Genomic DNA, 15,406 nt, shown 5'->3' with positions numbered 1-15,406 from the left:
GTGATCTTTCAATGTGTTTCTTGTCAAATTAGAATTTTCACAATGAGGTAAGTACTCAATACCTCACAAAAGCCTAAAAACCTGAAGTCCAATTCTTTTTATCAGAACTGGCACATAAATAATATATGTAATGATGTGAGTCATGCAACTACAGAATTACCCAGATTTACAGCATTTTACTTCAAAATTACCTTTTAGGAAAGTAGAGTGCTGCAACTTCAGGTTCCAAAGCCTTTAGGTCATCCAAGTAAATATCATCAGGGCCTTGGTGATGACTTCGCTTGTGCACCCCTGTTAATTTTAACAATTAAGATTACTAAGATGAAGCTACCCAGACGTGTTAAATACAAATGTGTCGGATCTCAAGATCTCAGTCCTAAGATGCTGAGCTCCGAGACCAGCTTGGGGTCTCGGAGTCCTGGAATGTTGCCAGAAGTGTCTGGTAGCTGGACTTAACCCTACACAGAGACGACAAGGATGAGGGCTTCACAGGGCCTCACGGGTGAAGGGTGGAAAGATAGTTAATTAGAGGTGAGACACAAGGTTTAAGATTTATGTACAGGGGGTTTAGAGGAGTAAGATGGAGGAATTGGGGTGTGTCCTGTCCTCCTCCTTCTTCCTCCTCTCCTCCATCTTCTTTGGCCACGGTGGCACCTTTCTATGGTTATTACTAAGAGTACACCGAGTTATAAAATAGATGTATTGGGGAAAAATGATAAATATTGTATACGTAGCAAAGGGTATAAAGATAGGTGCCTGCCCGGAGGAGAGGAGTGTGCCATGGCTGACTGCTGAGCAGATCTCTGTTGAGCTGAAAGAACATCTTTTAGATAAACAATTAATAACATAAAACCAGAAAGAAGAACTGAAGCCTCTCTCGTCCTTGACACGCGGGTGCACCAAGGCCACCTCGGGCTCTCCAGGCCCCTCAAACACCCGAGATAAACCTGACACAATGTAATCATGGAAGTTTCACACTTATTTGTATGATTTTTAAGTTCCACAGTGTCATTATAATTTTAATCACACAAAATTTTAAATAGAAAAAACTGAAAAGGCACACTTATACTTTTTTCACTATGACCTCAAGTTTGGCAGATCACACTGAGGGTAAGAATCAAGAGCTTTATTCCATACCTTTCTTTTTTGAAGGAGAGTCAGTTTTTGCTGTTGGTTTTGTTTCTGGTAAAGGATCTATCAATATTCTGGACTGATGATCACCATCCATTGGCAATGGAAGTTGAGGTTCTATGATTGCAGAAGCAAGAGAGTCTTTAACATCCATCTGCTTTAGGAGCGGATGAGTTCTTGGCTCAGGTTTCAGTACTGTACAGACAGAATCTTTCACATCATCGTCATCTTCAACTTCATCAGAGCTGAGGATAACCCTAAAATGAGTCTTCTCTGATGGAGTAATGGTAGCTGTTCTGCAATGTTCCAGTTTTTCCTTCTTGCTTATCTGAAAAACAAAAGTCTAGTCAATCCTTTCACTCCACCTGTTTGCATTATTCCATTCTAAACATTAAATTTGTACTCATGGTACAAGTTCCCGTCACACAGGGAAACCAGAAAATAACTTAAACAAGTATTGTAGCAACATAAAACATGTTTCACCATATTAGCAAAGTTCCCCGCAAAAGAACTTTCATAGGAGTTTATTTACAAGTTCAGTAAAGAAACTGGCATAGAGAAAGCAATGACTTGATCAAACCACAGCAAGGAGAAAGCTTAAGTGTGGATTTACCAGGGCCTTTGTCAGATACCAAATTTACTCTTATCAAGGCTACAGTTCCTCCAGAATGAAACAAAACTTATTCTACAATAAAGAAAATTAACTTCTTAAATTGTTTCCTTCAGGTTCTGACTAAAAATTCCTTCAGGTTCTGACTAAAAATTTCACTGCTAGGTTTTCTGGGATTACTTTGTTGAGCAATTTTTGAACTCAACAAAGCTAACTCTCTGCCTGCCACAAGGGGCTGCTACTTCCCCATTTCAGCTGTATCTGAACAACAGCAGATTTACCAATCCTCTCCTAGGAAAGTCTTAAATATGCCAAAAGTCAGTTACAAAGTTAGAGATAATAAAGACATTTACCTTGGTTGACTCTGGAAATCCTCCCCATGTCCATTCCATGTGAGATTCAGATCTGAGCAAGCTCTCAGCAGGCTTAACTTCTAGTTCTGAATCACTTTTAGGGCAGACTTGCTCAGAGAAAGGGCTACCAAATCAATAAGAGTGAAAAAAAAAAAAAAAAAAGAAAAAACCCAGTGTTTAAAATGCATTAATGCATTTGTTGTCCAGCTACTGTTGGTAGAGTTTTCAACAGCTTAACAGAGCTTCAATTATTTGGCAACATGGCAAGAAGCCCAGCAGGGTTTTCAAACAGTGAGAAATTAGGTTAAAACCAAAATCACATTAAAGACATTAAAGGACTTACATAGTGATCACACAAAACAGATTCCTCCACTGCATCTGCAGTGCAGGAATAGCTCTCCCTTCAGCCCATGTTCCATTTTTCAAACAAAAGAAGAACAAAACTAAAAAGTTTATCAAAAAGTAAGACAGAAAATAGTTTTAAATTCCTTAGCTCTGTGAAAATATAGCATTTCAGTTTACTATGCAGAGACTCGAATAATAAAATTCTTGCAAACATAACTCACAAGTGCACAACATCAATTCTCAGCGCAGGAAAAAAAACATTCAAAAGATAACTTTGGAAAGGAAAAGAAGATTACTTGGAAACTTCCGTCAGATGTGTTTGGACTACATGACCTTTAAAATCCATCTTATTTTTTCTACAGTGGTTATTATCCATAAATCAGAAACAGACATCTAAAATTTACCTCAGTCAAGATTACTTTTTAGCCAGAAGAACACCCTACAAAATGCTAGAAAGGAGCGATTTCAAAATCATTTAGCACTGAGGAAGTCAGAGATTAAAGGAAACTCAAGGTTTTGTCTAGCCTTCCTTGAATAGGGCAATTATATTCCATATTATAGAAATGCTGCTCTTTTTACACTTTGACATTCATAACATATAATGGTTTGGGTTTATATAAACAAACCTCAGTATTTGAATTTAAACTGTAGGGACCAGAACTGGACACAGCCCTGCATGTGTGGCCTGACCAGTACTAAGAGGAGAGGGATAATCACATCTCTGTCACTAATGCCCTGTGGATGCAGCCAGGGATCCAGTTTGCCTTTGTTGCTGCAGCCATGCTCTGCTGCCTCAGGCTCAGCTTGCTGTCCCCAGGTCAGCAAGGCTGCTCCCAGAAGCACAGATCCCAGCCTGTGTTCAGCTTTTTGGTTGTGGCATCCCAGCACACGACTGCACACTTGTCTTTGCCGTTGCTGCACTTGTAATGTGTGACTGATCTGGGTGCTACGCAATCTCTTTGAGGCTCCCTCTTCCATGAAAGCTTGGGTCAGATGAACTTTTGAGGTCACTTCCAATTTGGGTTGCTCAATGATTTAACACTGAAAATTTTAAAGTAACTCCCTACAGGTATTTAATTTATGGAATTTTTTTTCCATACAAAATTCCTGCAAGGATTAGTTACCTAATTCAGCACCACATATCAACTTTTGAAGGTTTGAGGAACTCAGGTTTTGTAGTATCATACAGGACTAAGCTGTGATCACAATTCAGACTGCAAAAATAGACATTACACAGATCACAATCCAGACAGTAAGAATCCCTCATATTGCTCTGACAGGACACCCTAAAAATCCAAGATATCAGGACATTTAAACATCTCTACAATGGTGAGTTGTCATCTCAGTTGACTTCCAGTCTTAATCACCCATGGACACAAAAAGAAAACTGGTATTTTCACCCCTCAGTTCTCAATTAACAATGTCATACAGGAATGACACTTTCTGTACTCTGTTAGAAGGGCTTATTCAAAGTGACACACGGATGAAAATACATGTACACTTTTGTTTGCAGGAAGAACATGAACTAACTCTCCCTATATGTCAAATAATTTATTCCACCTACACATAGCTGCCTACCTGGCAGCTATGCACAATATTAACCTGTTTCTAAGTCTAATTCTTAATATTCAGCATCTCCTGCTAAAGATTGACTATTTCAGGGCTTTGGGACCCTAAGTCTATTCTATTTCCCCTCAACGTATGTTTTTCACTGTCACTCTCAGGCAGAAGTGTTTAACCAAAAGGCCCATGCTTGTAATAGTGAATACTGATGGCATCAGGTATCAAATAGTTAATAGTGGTGCTTTCCATCTTATTACACTGAGTAGGACAAACAGAAGTGTCCCCATGGAAAGGACTTGTGCTATTTTCTTCCTTGAGCTCCCTGCAAGGGTTCTGAAGAGCAGGACAACCAATTGAACTACAAGTTAGTTAGCTTTTTCAGATCTCCAAAAAGGAGGTTATTAAAACTTCCCGTTTCTCTTCCGCTGTATGATAGCTACATGATAAAATCTTTCTTTGGTGGCTTAGGAGAAGTAATTTAAAGCAAAATTTCTCTTGTCCTAGATGGCTTGTGTCAGAGAATCCCTGACCCAACATCCTCCCCAAAGACAAAAAGGAAAATTACCAATTTCTCTATTGAATTGCAATCTGGACTGGGTAGCTTTTTGTTAAAAACAACCCCAGAACTGTGAAAAGCCCAGATACCTCACATGAGGCACAAACAAGTTATTAGAGACTGGCCCCATAACACCTAAATGAGAAGAGATGCATGAATTACGTCTCCCAGATATAACCTGCTAGTCTGTGTTAGCTCAGAGCTTTATAAACTGAAAACAAGTATCAGCCTCCATGCTACAGTCATCTAGGTGATATAATCCATACAGCAACTAAGGGTCAAACACTGTGACTGCTTTTCAGTCACAAACCACAAACCTTTGGGGAACATTTCAGGACTGCATCTCATTAAGTGTAATTGAGGATGTGGTTGTCAGTCCAAAACATAAAAAGGAATGATAATGGGATTTCCTGTCCAACTGCTTCTGTTCATTAACAAGCTATGCACTGGGGGAATTAGCAGGCACCAAGCATGGTGTGGTACATTCTGACTCCACTGAGGCCAAAGGCCTGCTAACACCTGAAGCAGAGAGATTATACACGCTTCAAAAAATATTTGCTGAAGGTTGAACTTTTCCATTCTGCACCACCTATTGATGCAGAAGGACATGTACCTGTGCCCTGAGCAGGTTACAAGCAACAAAAGCCATCATGGAAGGCCGTAATCCTCACTGACATTGTGAATGTACCTGCTATGAGGCAAACTCCTCCATCAAACTGAAAAGCAATACAACTAGACACTTGCCAAAGAGTGCAGATAAATCAAGATACTACTTAGCATGCTCTGTGAGACATATATGCCCTCTCCTGTATGTCCGAGGTTCAGGAAAAGTAAAAAATTTACCTAAAGTACTACCACATATGCACAAAATGCTTTCTTATGAATCTGGAAATTGAGCTTAGAGTGGTGAAATCCAAAGTGTGAGCCTTGAAAAATTACAAACTGAATGCAAGAGGAATAGCATGAACATTCATTCAGAATGTACTGAAGAATGTACATACAGAAGGTCACTGAAAAATAACTGGGAAGCTGTATTATGCCATTTTTAAGAATCCATAGTGAACTGATGATGATTTCACTATCTCTGGACAAAGAAAGATACCAGAACTCCAGCAAATGCCCTGTTCTGAAGTAGAATATGATTCAGCTTCAGGATCTGGCTTCACCTTGAGCAATTAGGATTACTTCAAACAGCAAAATGTACCTTGACATAACACTTTTGTGTTCTGGCAGATCAAGTATTGCTTATGCTAGGGTGAATCATAGGGAACATACCAACTTTCCATACCCTTCTCAGCTTGAGGGAAACTTGTTAACTGTATTTTCTCTCTTTAACAGTGAAATAATACATTTTGTAAATTTCCCAAAGTTTCAAATTAGTATCAAGTATTGCATTTGATATCACAGAAGTTGGGCAAGTTCAATAGTTTTACAGATGAGGGGGAAAATTAGTAAAAAGGCATACTAATTTTTTTTTTTTATAATTACTCATCATTACACAAATGATGACATTACAAAGTGACTTACTTCTCCAGAGGGGACCAGTCTCCATCCGATAAGGGGTAATGGTCTTTTGAATGATAAATCAAAGATTCTTTTTGTTCTTCACCCTTTGGTGATGAATTTGAGGATCCTCTGTGGAGACATGTAAGACATTTAGTCAGCTGTAAGAAATCTGTGTTATTAATTCAGTAAAAGAAACTACATAGATGTTATTAAAAAAATCTAACAGTAAAAATAAGGAGTGTATAGCTTAAAGGATTTGTTGTTTGCAAGACACTTTATGTAACTTTAAAAGTATTTAAAAACTATTATTAATACTTGAAAATGTTGCAAATTTTAAAAACTACTACTCCTGGAAGTTAATCCTGAAGAAATCACAATGGCATAAATGATACTACTCTACATGAATAATGATTTCACTCTACACAGGCAGATAACATTAACAAAATACAAAGATGAACATAAACTTTTACACAGTGAACTTTACTATGTGAATTTTATAATCACTGGAAAAGCAGAACTAGAAAGGTTAGTTTTGACAATGTACATTTGACAAATTAAAACAGTAAGAAACCAGGGGTAGGTACTAGCATCACAACTTACCCAACAGCTTACAGATTAACATCAACTACAACAAGGAGATAAAATAATGCACTTTTCTGAACAGTGAGGTTTGTTTTGCACTGGGAAGTCTACTCAGTATCTACATCAAAGACCCACACCCAACCAACAGTAAGGCTCACTGAACAGGCATACACCCTATTTTACACAGAAGTCCCCCTGAAATATTACCATCCAAAAATACTTCAGATCTTTTTACAGCTTTCTGAATTTAACTGAATAAATACCTATTCTCAGGGTACAACTAACATGTCTGAGGTTACATCAAGGGCATCATGGCTATACAGCAGATAAGAATACAGAGAAGACATGACTGGAATTTAAGTGCAAAATGCAACAGAAATTATTTTAAGCCATTATTATGAAAGAAAAAACTATTTTTATTTCAGTGCACAGTTGCACTGGATTTGTTTTGGAATGCTAATGCTTATTTCTCTTATGGATGGAGGAAGTAAAACATTCTGCTATTATCAAATGTGTAAATATTTAGAATTTGCATGCCTACTCAATTAGACACTAAGCAGTTACAGTGATCTACCTCATTTGCACAAGTCTTTCATTTGAAAGACAGTCTACGTTATGGTAAATGCTGAAGTCTAAAAATGTTTTTTAGCTCCACTTCTTATTCTGCAGTAGTATTCTTATGAAACCTGATGATGCTGCCTGACTTAAAATGAGAACTGCAGAGACTGTACTTCTTTTGTATTCATAAACTAAGCTAAGTGTGAAAGAAATGTGTTTCACACTATCTTTATTGGCAGTACTAAGTATCTTCAAAGGAGGAAAAAAATGTATGACTGAACAACTAAGTAAACACAAAAAAAAAATATCAAAGAGGTCCTCAATATCTTTACTTCAGTGGGGAGAGAGGCAGGATGACACATGGGTGGTACTGAACAAATTTTATTCACTGGAGGTTACCAACAAGAAGTGTTCATACAAAGGATGCAAAAAATCAAATTTAACTGGTAAGTGGATAAACACAAAAGTTAAATATCTAAATGTAGCCAAAGAATATTGAAAATATAAGGGGAAAAATTAGTATGCATCAACTTCTAACTTCAAGCTGCACTATCAACTCTAAGCTATTTATTTTGTAACATTTATAAATACCACTACAACATCTTCTCCTTGTTGTCCACTTTACATACAGTCTAAATAAATGTACACAATTTCAGAGACAGATAACCACCTTAACCCTTTAACACCCTTAGCACTGGAGAAATAATGTCCTCTATTTCTGAGTTGTACATACTGTAATCTCAGTTTTCCTAACATTATTTTATATAAGTAAAGCATTACTAACATATCTAAATCATAGCTGGAAAAGACTAAGAACATACTTTGAAAAAAGCTGATAAACACTTGGTAATAAATTTTCCCAAGAAACAGGAAACAGCTTGCTTTCTGCTTTATAAAAAACCAAAGAGATAAGACATTATCACTGGCACCTGTGACTGAATTTTTGACCTTCCTGTTAAAACATCAGCCTCCCTTTTCTTTTCCTAGTTTCACTTTGAAACCTGAAGCCATGCCTAAGAACAGTTAAGTTTCTAATTTCTTATCTTTCGTCTTCCTTTTCAGAGCCACACATTTATAACTAAAAAAAAAAACCACCCAAGAAACAACCAACCAAAACAACACAACCTCAAACAAAACTACCAATACCACCTTACACCCCCCACAGGGTTTGAAGAGAAAACTTACAAACACTTTTTCACAACTGTAACTTTAGCTGGGAAGCAAACAAATGCATGCCCGTTACAAGGCATTTTATTTCCTGCCCTGGTAGCTCACTGAAATGAGTTTATAGAAACTTGACTGACAGAGAGCCACAAACCTAATGTATCTGGGCCTTCACCATTACAAAGATTTTTTTGTTTCAGTTCTGCATTTACTTGCTGCTCACAAGAAAACACCCTTCTTTTACAAAATCATCTTCATTTTGCCTTATAACACGCTGTCTGATAATGTACTTCTACTGCTGTTTCTGCTTATACACATTAAAAAAAAGTTTAGAAATAAAAAGCCTTGCCAAACTTTCATTATAAATAATAGAAATAATAAAACCAGAATAAACTTGATGAAAACACCATGGTCTGTTCAGCTATGACTAAACATTCAGCATTCTGATCAAACACACCATTTTTATTCACCTCTAGACAAAGATAATTGCTAGAATAGCAATCTGAAACCTAAACACTGGATGAAAGCAGCCATTATTACAGCCATTACATGTCATTCCTAAATACTTCATACATTTGTAATGACTTGTTAAATAAAGAATAAACAATTATTGGGTTATATTTTCTCTCTTCCTGTACTTGACAGTTATTTTTATTTTTGATGGCTTTTACTATGACAAGTTAATTTTTGTTGTCTTAATAACTGCATGCTAAAGACTAAGCAAAGGTCTTCCTTTATTTAAACTGGAAAAAAATATTTCAAACCAAACAAGTGCCAAGACTTAAACAGAGCGGTGAATATCTACATGACAATTCAGTGACATAAATATGACACTAATAAAATAAGGCAAATTAACTAAGAAAGCCACAGACACACTAAAAAACACTTTAAAATCCAGATTTTGTTTGTTTTGTATTACTGGTCATAGGCATGATAACAGATTCATGTTTTCCTGTTGCACTAACCTTTTTGTCTGGAACTTACTAAATCTGAGTAACTTACCAATCTCCTTTGAAGATCCATACTGAAGGACTTTCTTCAGTTGCTTTTTAGTCTCTTACACCAAAACATTCATTCAATTCCTAGACCTGACCTTGAATTTATTCAGCCAGTATTACATTTAACAACAATGCCATCCAGTGAAACACCTAACTTTCTTGAAAACCAAGTCCTGAAGAATAGGCTTTTCCTGGATTTGAAGCATTTATATGCTTGACAGCTTTCATTTATAACCTTCATCTTTCCTTCCCTATCTTAGCCTACAGAACTCTTCAGCTTATTACTATGTACTACCACTTTAGCACAAGCCCCTCTTTACTAAGAATTTATCCACCTCAAAATACAGGATTGATATTTTTTCCTCTTTTCCTCTCTCCACCTTCTTCACTCATGTATAAAGAATTCTTCTTACTAACATGAAGGGACATTAATTTAAATAATTTTCAGCTGCCATGGTAAACTTCAGGTTACTGAGAAGCCAAATTCAGATGTGGTGTGATACAGGCATTCCACACTGCAGCGTATCTAGAGGCTACCAGACACCAGAAGATCGCTCTGCCTCATCAGAGAAATTGCACTGAAACTTTCTCAGTCACAAGAGATCATTGCAACACTTCTTCACCAGAGCAGGCTTAACTGCATTTAATTAAATGCAGTTAATGAAAAGCTCATTAAAAATTGGCCCAATTTTAAGGTGAATCTGTGAAGATTTGGAAGAAACCTGTTTGGAGTTTAGTTTGTTTGTTGTTTGGTAGGCGGAGCCAATCAAAATTTGTGCAATACTTGCATGGAGGAAATGAACAAGTCACCTTTTAAATGTCCAGTGGTAACAGTGAAAACAGCAACTATCTAAGAGCTTACCTTAGGGGCTGTACACTTTTCTCATCATCTGAGCTTATTTCCATTTCAAAAATGTCTTCAGTCCCAGCAGAAGAGATCTGGTCTTCTTTCCTGCTATCTTGTTTGTATTTCTTTCTTCTTCTTTTTTTCTTTTTCACAGAACCTGGGGTGAATACAGTCTCTGTTTCTCCAGAATGTGGAATTTCTGAGTTTGCACATGTCCTCTCATTTTCTCCTGATTTCAAATGACTGTCAGTATCTTTAAAAAACTGATCTTCAGTGGGTATTGGAGATGTTGCCAAATAAGCAGGAACTTTTTCCTAGGGAAGAAAAAAAGAAAAAAGGCTACATTTTTCTGCTTTGTTTTGTGCACACAGGGTAGTTGTCAGCTATAGATTAATCCTTGTACCTATATTTAGACACAAAGATGCCCAATGGTATGAAGATGATATCTAGAAAGGAACCGAGTTCATCACAAGAATGATTACAAAAAGTTCAGGAAAATGCATGTTACTATTCTTACAGTTTTCAGGCACAAACAATTTATTTTGCCAGCAAAGCAAACAACCAGTCAGTGGAATGTTTTTGAAGTTATCTGCCCTGAGCATGCCAGTTCCAGGCTCATTAAATGTGTTAATAAAAAAAAAGGGCTAATTAAATACACTGCTGTTTATTTTGAAACAGATTCATGGGAAGGTACAGGTTGAAAGGGACATCTGGACACCATCTGGTCCAATCTTCTGTCAAAAGCAGGGCCTCAGGTTAGGTTATCCAGGACCTTGTCAAGCCAAAGGTTGAGTATTTCTGGTGAGGGAGTCTATCACTTCTCTAGGCAACTTATTCCTGCTTTTGTACAGAAGGATTTTCCTTATATCTAGCTGATATTTTCCCCATGACCTCTGCCCTATCTTATGACTAGACAGCTTTGTGAAGAGAGTGTCTCTGTTCTGTAACTACCTTGTAGGCACTGCAAGACTGTGGTTAGATTTCCCTGAATCCTCTCTAGGCTCAATAGAATAAGGTCCAGCAAGTTTTTTTGCTATTTCAATTTCTCCAGCCCCCCACTGGGCTCTTTCCAACTTTCCATGTCTCTCTTGAACTGGCAAGGCCAGAACTGTGTTCAGGTTTGATCTAACACACACCAGGATGAGCAGGAAGCCCCACATGCCTTCACCTGCTGGCTGTGCTATTGCTGATGCTATCTGGGATGCATTTGCCCTCACTGCAGCCTGGGCACGCTGCTGGCCAGGCGATGCAGAGCTGCATTTCATCCAGTCAGATCCAGCCTGCACTGCTCTGTGTGCCAGCTCACACTCCCAAGCCTTACATGAGACTGCATGTGCATCTTGGTTAAAGCTTGGTGTGAATCTTGTTGGTCCAGTCTCCCAGCCTGCCAAGCTGGCTCTCTGTGGTGGCTTTTTCTGACCTGTCTATCTCTCCTCTCAGTTAGTGTTACCCACAAAATTATAAAGATGCCTTCAGTCATGTCATACATGCCAGACATTATTTATGTAAAGTATCTTTCAAAAAGAAAAAGTCAACTATAATTTACTCACCTTAAAACCAGCATACAAACAACCAGCCCTCAACTAATTACAATCCACTGCCCTTTGAAGGAAAAGCTTCAGCTATGGACTGCCTGAGGTTTATTTACATTGTAACAAGAAACTGAAAAGACACTGACACCTAGTCTGAAAGAAACACACCGTGCAGGGACAAAGACAAGATGGAACAAAGGCAGAAGAGAATGGAATTTGCATAGAGAGAGAAAAAGTTATGGAACTCAATTTCATGGTAGAGAATAGAAGTAATTACAAGATGTCTGTTATTTTACTGGACTCTTGTGCAGAAGGTTAGTCAGGAACACTGATGAGACACAGCCAGAGCATTGATGCTACTTTTGATGTGCTCTAAGTCTTATCTGCTATTTAAAACCAAATTCAAATTTTCATTGAATGAAGAGTTACAGAACAAATTTTGTTCCACTGGTTGTAAAGTAGAGAAAGGAGAACAAAATACAGTCTTATGCAACACTGATGACACACAGACTTTGCATTAAGAAAAACCTTGAAATCAAATGCCATCATCTAAACTGAAGGTAATATTCTGCACAATTAGTGATAAGTAACCAAGAATAACAAAATACATTTAAAAAAAAACACTCAGAAAAAGTTAAAAGAAACTGGCTGGAAAATTGTCCTGATTTACATGGACAGTGGTATTTATGTGGTGAGTGGTATTACTTCTGATTGTCAAGATGTGAAAAATCCAAAGACTGATCCTTTAAAGGAGCTTTCTGAATGCCCTCAAAGGGGCAAAAAAAGAAGAAATCAATGAAAGGTTTGTGATTTATCCCTTAAGCACAGCTTCAAGAGGCAAACAAAGATGTTGATCAGTTGCAGGGAAAAATGCCTAAAAGCAGTAAAAACAACTCAGTTTTGCTTTGTAGCAAATTTAATCTATATTATCAGCATGAGTTACCAGCTTTCAAGAACACATTATACACAGTTAAGGCACTCATGTTATAAATAAAAATGTACTATGCAAGTGCAATAGCTCCTTTAAAACACTTTACTGGGGACAAAGGCAGTGGTTATCACCCTTCCTTTCTGAAAGTCATGAGACTGATCAGTTCCCATCAATGTCTGACACCGCCCAGACCTGTCAAAAACTGCTTTCAGTTTTTATTTTAATCATAGTGTACACTGACACAGAACCCAACCTTCCTCGTGTAGGTGTTACAAAACCCTACCCCAAGCTCATTTGGGTTATTAATGCTTATTTTTTCCTTCCACTTCAAATGGTATTTAATTGCTTTCAATTTTAGAGCTTCCCTTTGATCCCCCAAAGTAAACAAGTAGCACCCTCAACTAAAAACTGGATCAATCTCATTTCCTTGAAAGACTGATTCCTAATAAACAGGAAATTAACGCTTTATCTTTTACTTTTCAGTGACAATTTCTTCCCCTCTCTTTTCTGACTATTTTTCATTAAACCTTTTGGAACCTTGTATTTAGAACTACTTTCCTTCAGGCTTGCTGAAAGATGCCAACAGACTCAAAAGCAATCAAAAGCAATGCTCAGGACTGACCAATACTGTAATTACATATTTCCCATATCCTTAGGAAATCAGAGTAAAAATGAACCATTATTCCTGTTTTTCAGAGGCTCATTAGCTTCCAGTTGCAAAAGATTCTTGCAAAATAAATTCCTAAGTCAAAGAAGTTACTGCTACCTGGTGAAATTTTCATAAATAAAATTGTGAAAAACTAGGCTAAAATTTGTAAGACAAATTAAAAATATGCCCAAAACCAGACTACCTTTATTAGTAGAAGCACAAGCTGTAATAACTCAAAGCAAAAATTATTGTAAGACACAGCAATCAGTATAACTGCAGTCAACAAGAATGAATTATCTAAAACAAAAAAAAGAAAACTTCAGCACATCTTCCAAATAATGCTCTAATTAATGAAAATAATTAGTTACTTTATTCTTACTGGCAGCAGAATGGTAAAAAGCATCAACATCTTGGCAGCACATGAAAAAGATGTTAAGATTCAGTTACAGAAAATCTAGCTTTCACAGAAGTGAGGATATTGACAACACTGTATGAAGCACTTTTAACCCATTACTGTGTTATTACTACATTGTAGCCATCAAGAAGCACAAAGTCCTTACATTTTCCTCCTCGGTTTCTTGCACAAAGAAAGCTTCTCCATTGTCACCCAATTTCATATGCAGATCAACAGCATCGCCATTAATTTCTATATCAATCTGTGGAAAGAGAATTTATTGTAAGTAATTCCTCATGGGGAAAGTGCTGACCTCATGATCCACTTAGCTCTGAGGGTAAACTTTGTTTCACTGTAAAAGGGTGCCCCTTTCTCCTCTGATACAAGTCTGTCATAATGTTCTTTAATTTGTTCACCTGCAAAATACAGGACACTCCTGGCAGAGAGCCTAACAACCACAAGAAAAATAAAAAAAATTAAACTTGATATAAAGACTGAATCTTGTTAAAACAATTATTAATATATTTTTTATTTGATGGAAAAATGACTGAGACTGTTCAGATGTTTAAATCCCAATCTGAATTGGAGCCTGGTATGAATCTGAATCCTGAACACCAGAAGTTCCACCTGGAGGCCTCCTGGAGGCAGGCTTTGTCTGAAAGTGATAAGAGCCTTGCCAATTATTTCTGCAACTCAAGTTAGTGTTTCAGATTTTCCTGCTCATGAGTTTATGGGGGTATGACATAGGGCCACAACCCTTCTGCAACCATAGTGTTTCCATCAGAGAATGTTTTTATTGTACTAAAAAGGTACTTTTTCACCAAGAAAAGCCAATATTGGTATTGGTAAATAACCAAACATGCATGGGAACTATATCCAAATCGTTAAGATAATCACTTTTCTTCTTCTCCACAATAACAGACTGATTTTGATGTGAAAATCATATATATTTCACTACTGTTTATTTTTAAAATATTTTCTTATATTTCCAATTCAGCAACATGAGTTTAAAAAACCTCACCTTTGCTTTATACTGGTTTAGACATACAAACATGTCTCAGTTTAGTACCTATACCTCACATTGGTTTCTGGAGACCTCCATATTTACCTGAAATCGAAGCATGGATACACATGCTTTGTGTTCCCACACATCTTGGGACTACAAATTGATCTTGGCCTCATAACATGCCAGAGAAAAATGCATCCACAATACAGTAACAAACACAGCTGACTATTGAGAGAACTGTGTGAACAGTAACTCCCAGGATGGAGGAAACAAGGAGCAGCAGTCATCTACACAAGCAAAAGCTGAGAATTACACTGACAGTCTAGTACAACAGGGACCAAAAGTAGATGTTTCTACTATTCAACGGCTTTTTAGAGGTACCCATAAGCTAAAAACCTCTCAAATTTGGTTCAGCTACTCTGAAGTGTGTAAAGACATTTAACAACCTCTAATTTCATACACTCTCATTGTAAGCATGTCCCCTTTGCCTAGATGTCAGGAAAAAGTACAGCTATACCACCTCTTTTGTACCCCGTTGAAAACTGTAATGTACTCTGTTACAAAATGTTGAGGTAAATAAATTCTTTGTCATCAGCAAGCTCATTAAAATAAACACTAACAAGTGGGAAATCAAACAGGAAATAAACACAAAACCTGCTACTCACCTGGGTTACTATGACA

General features: G+C 37.2%; 1 protein-coding gene across 2 annotated transcripts in view; it reads right to left on the bottom strand.

Annotated features, from left to right (window-relative positions):
* LPIN2 (lipin 2) overlaps positions 1 to 15,406 on the bottom strand; it is a 44,558-nt gene that overhangs the window by 14,020 nt on the left and 15,132 nt on the right. For both annotated transcript variants that reach the window (XM_064705931.1, XM_064705930.1), the window contains exons 3-8: positions 13,886 to 13,981; positions 10,229 to 10,527; positions 6,086 to 6,193; positions 2,095 to 2,218; positions 1,138 to 1,459; positions 192 to 291 (exon numbers count right to left, since the gene is read on the bottom strand). In XM_064705931.1, the coding sequence (XP_064562001.1) occupies positions 192 to 291; positions 1,138 to 1,459; positions 2,095 to 2,218; positions 6,086 to 6,193; positions 10,229 to 10,527; positions 13,886 to 13,981 (1,049 nt within the window). The remainder of the gene's footprint in view (positions 1 to 191; positions 292 to 1,137; positions 1,460 to 2,094; positions 2,219 to 6,085; positions 6,194 to 10,228; positions 10,528 to 13,885; positions 13,982 to 15,406) is intronic.

This window comes from Zonotrichia leucophrys, chromosome 2, assembly GCF_028769735.1.
Source record: "Zonotrichia leucophrys gambelii isolate GWCS_2022_RI chromosome 2, RI_Zleu_2.0, whole genome shotgun sequence".
Classification (NCBI taxonomy): domain Eukaryota; kingdom Metazoa; phylum Chordata; class Aves; order Passeriformes; family Passerellidae; genus Zonotrichia; species Zonotrichia leucophrys.
This window is presented reverse-complemented; position numbering and strand designations above follow the sequence as displayed.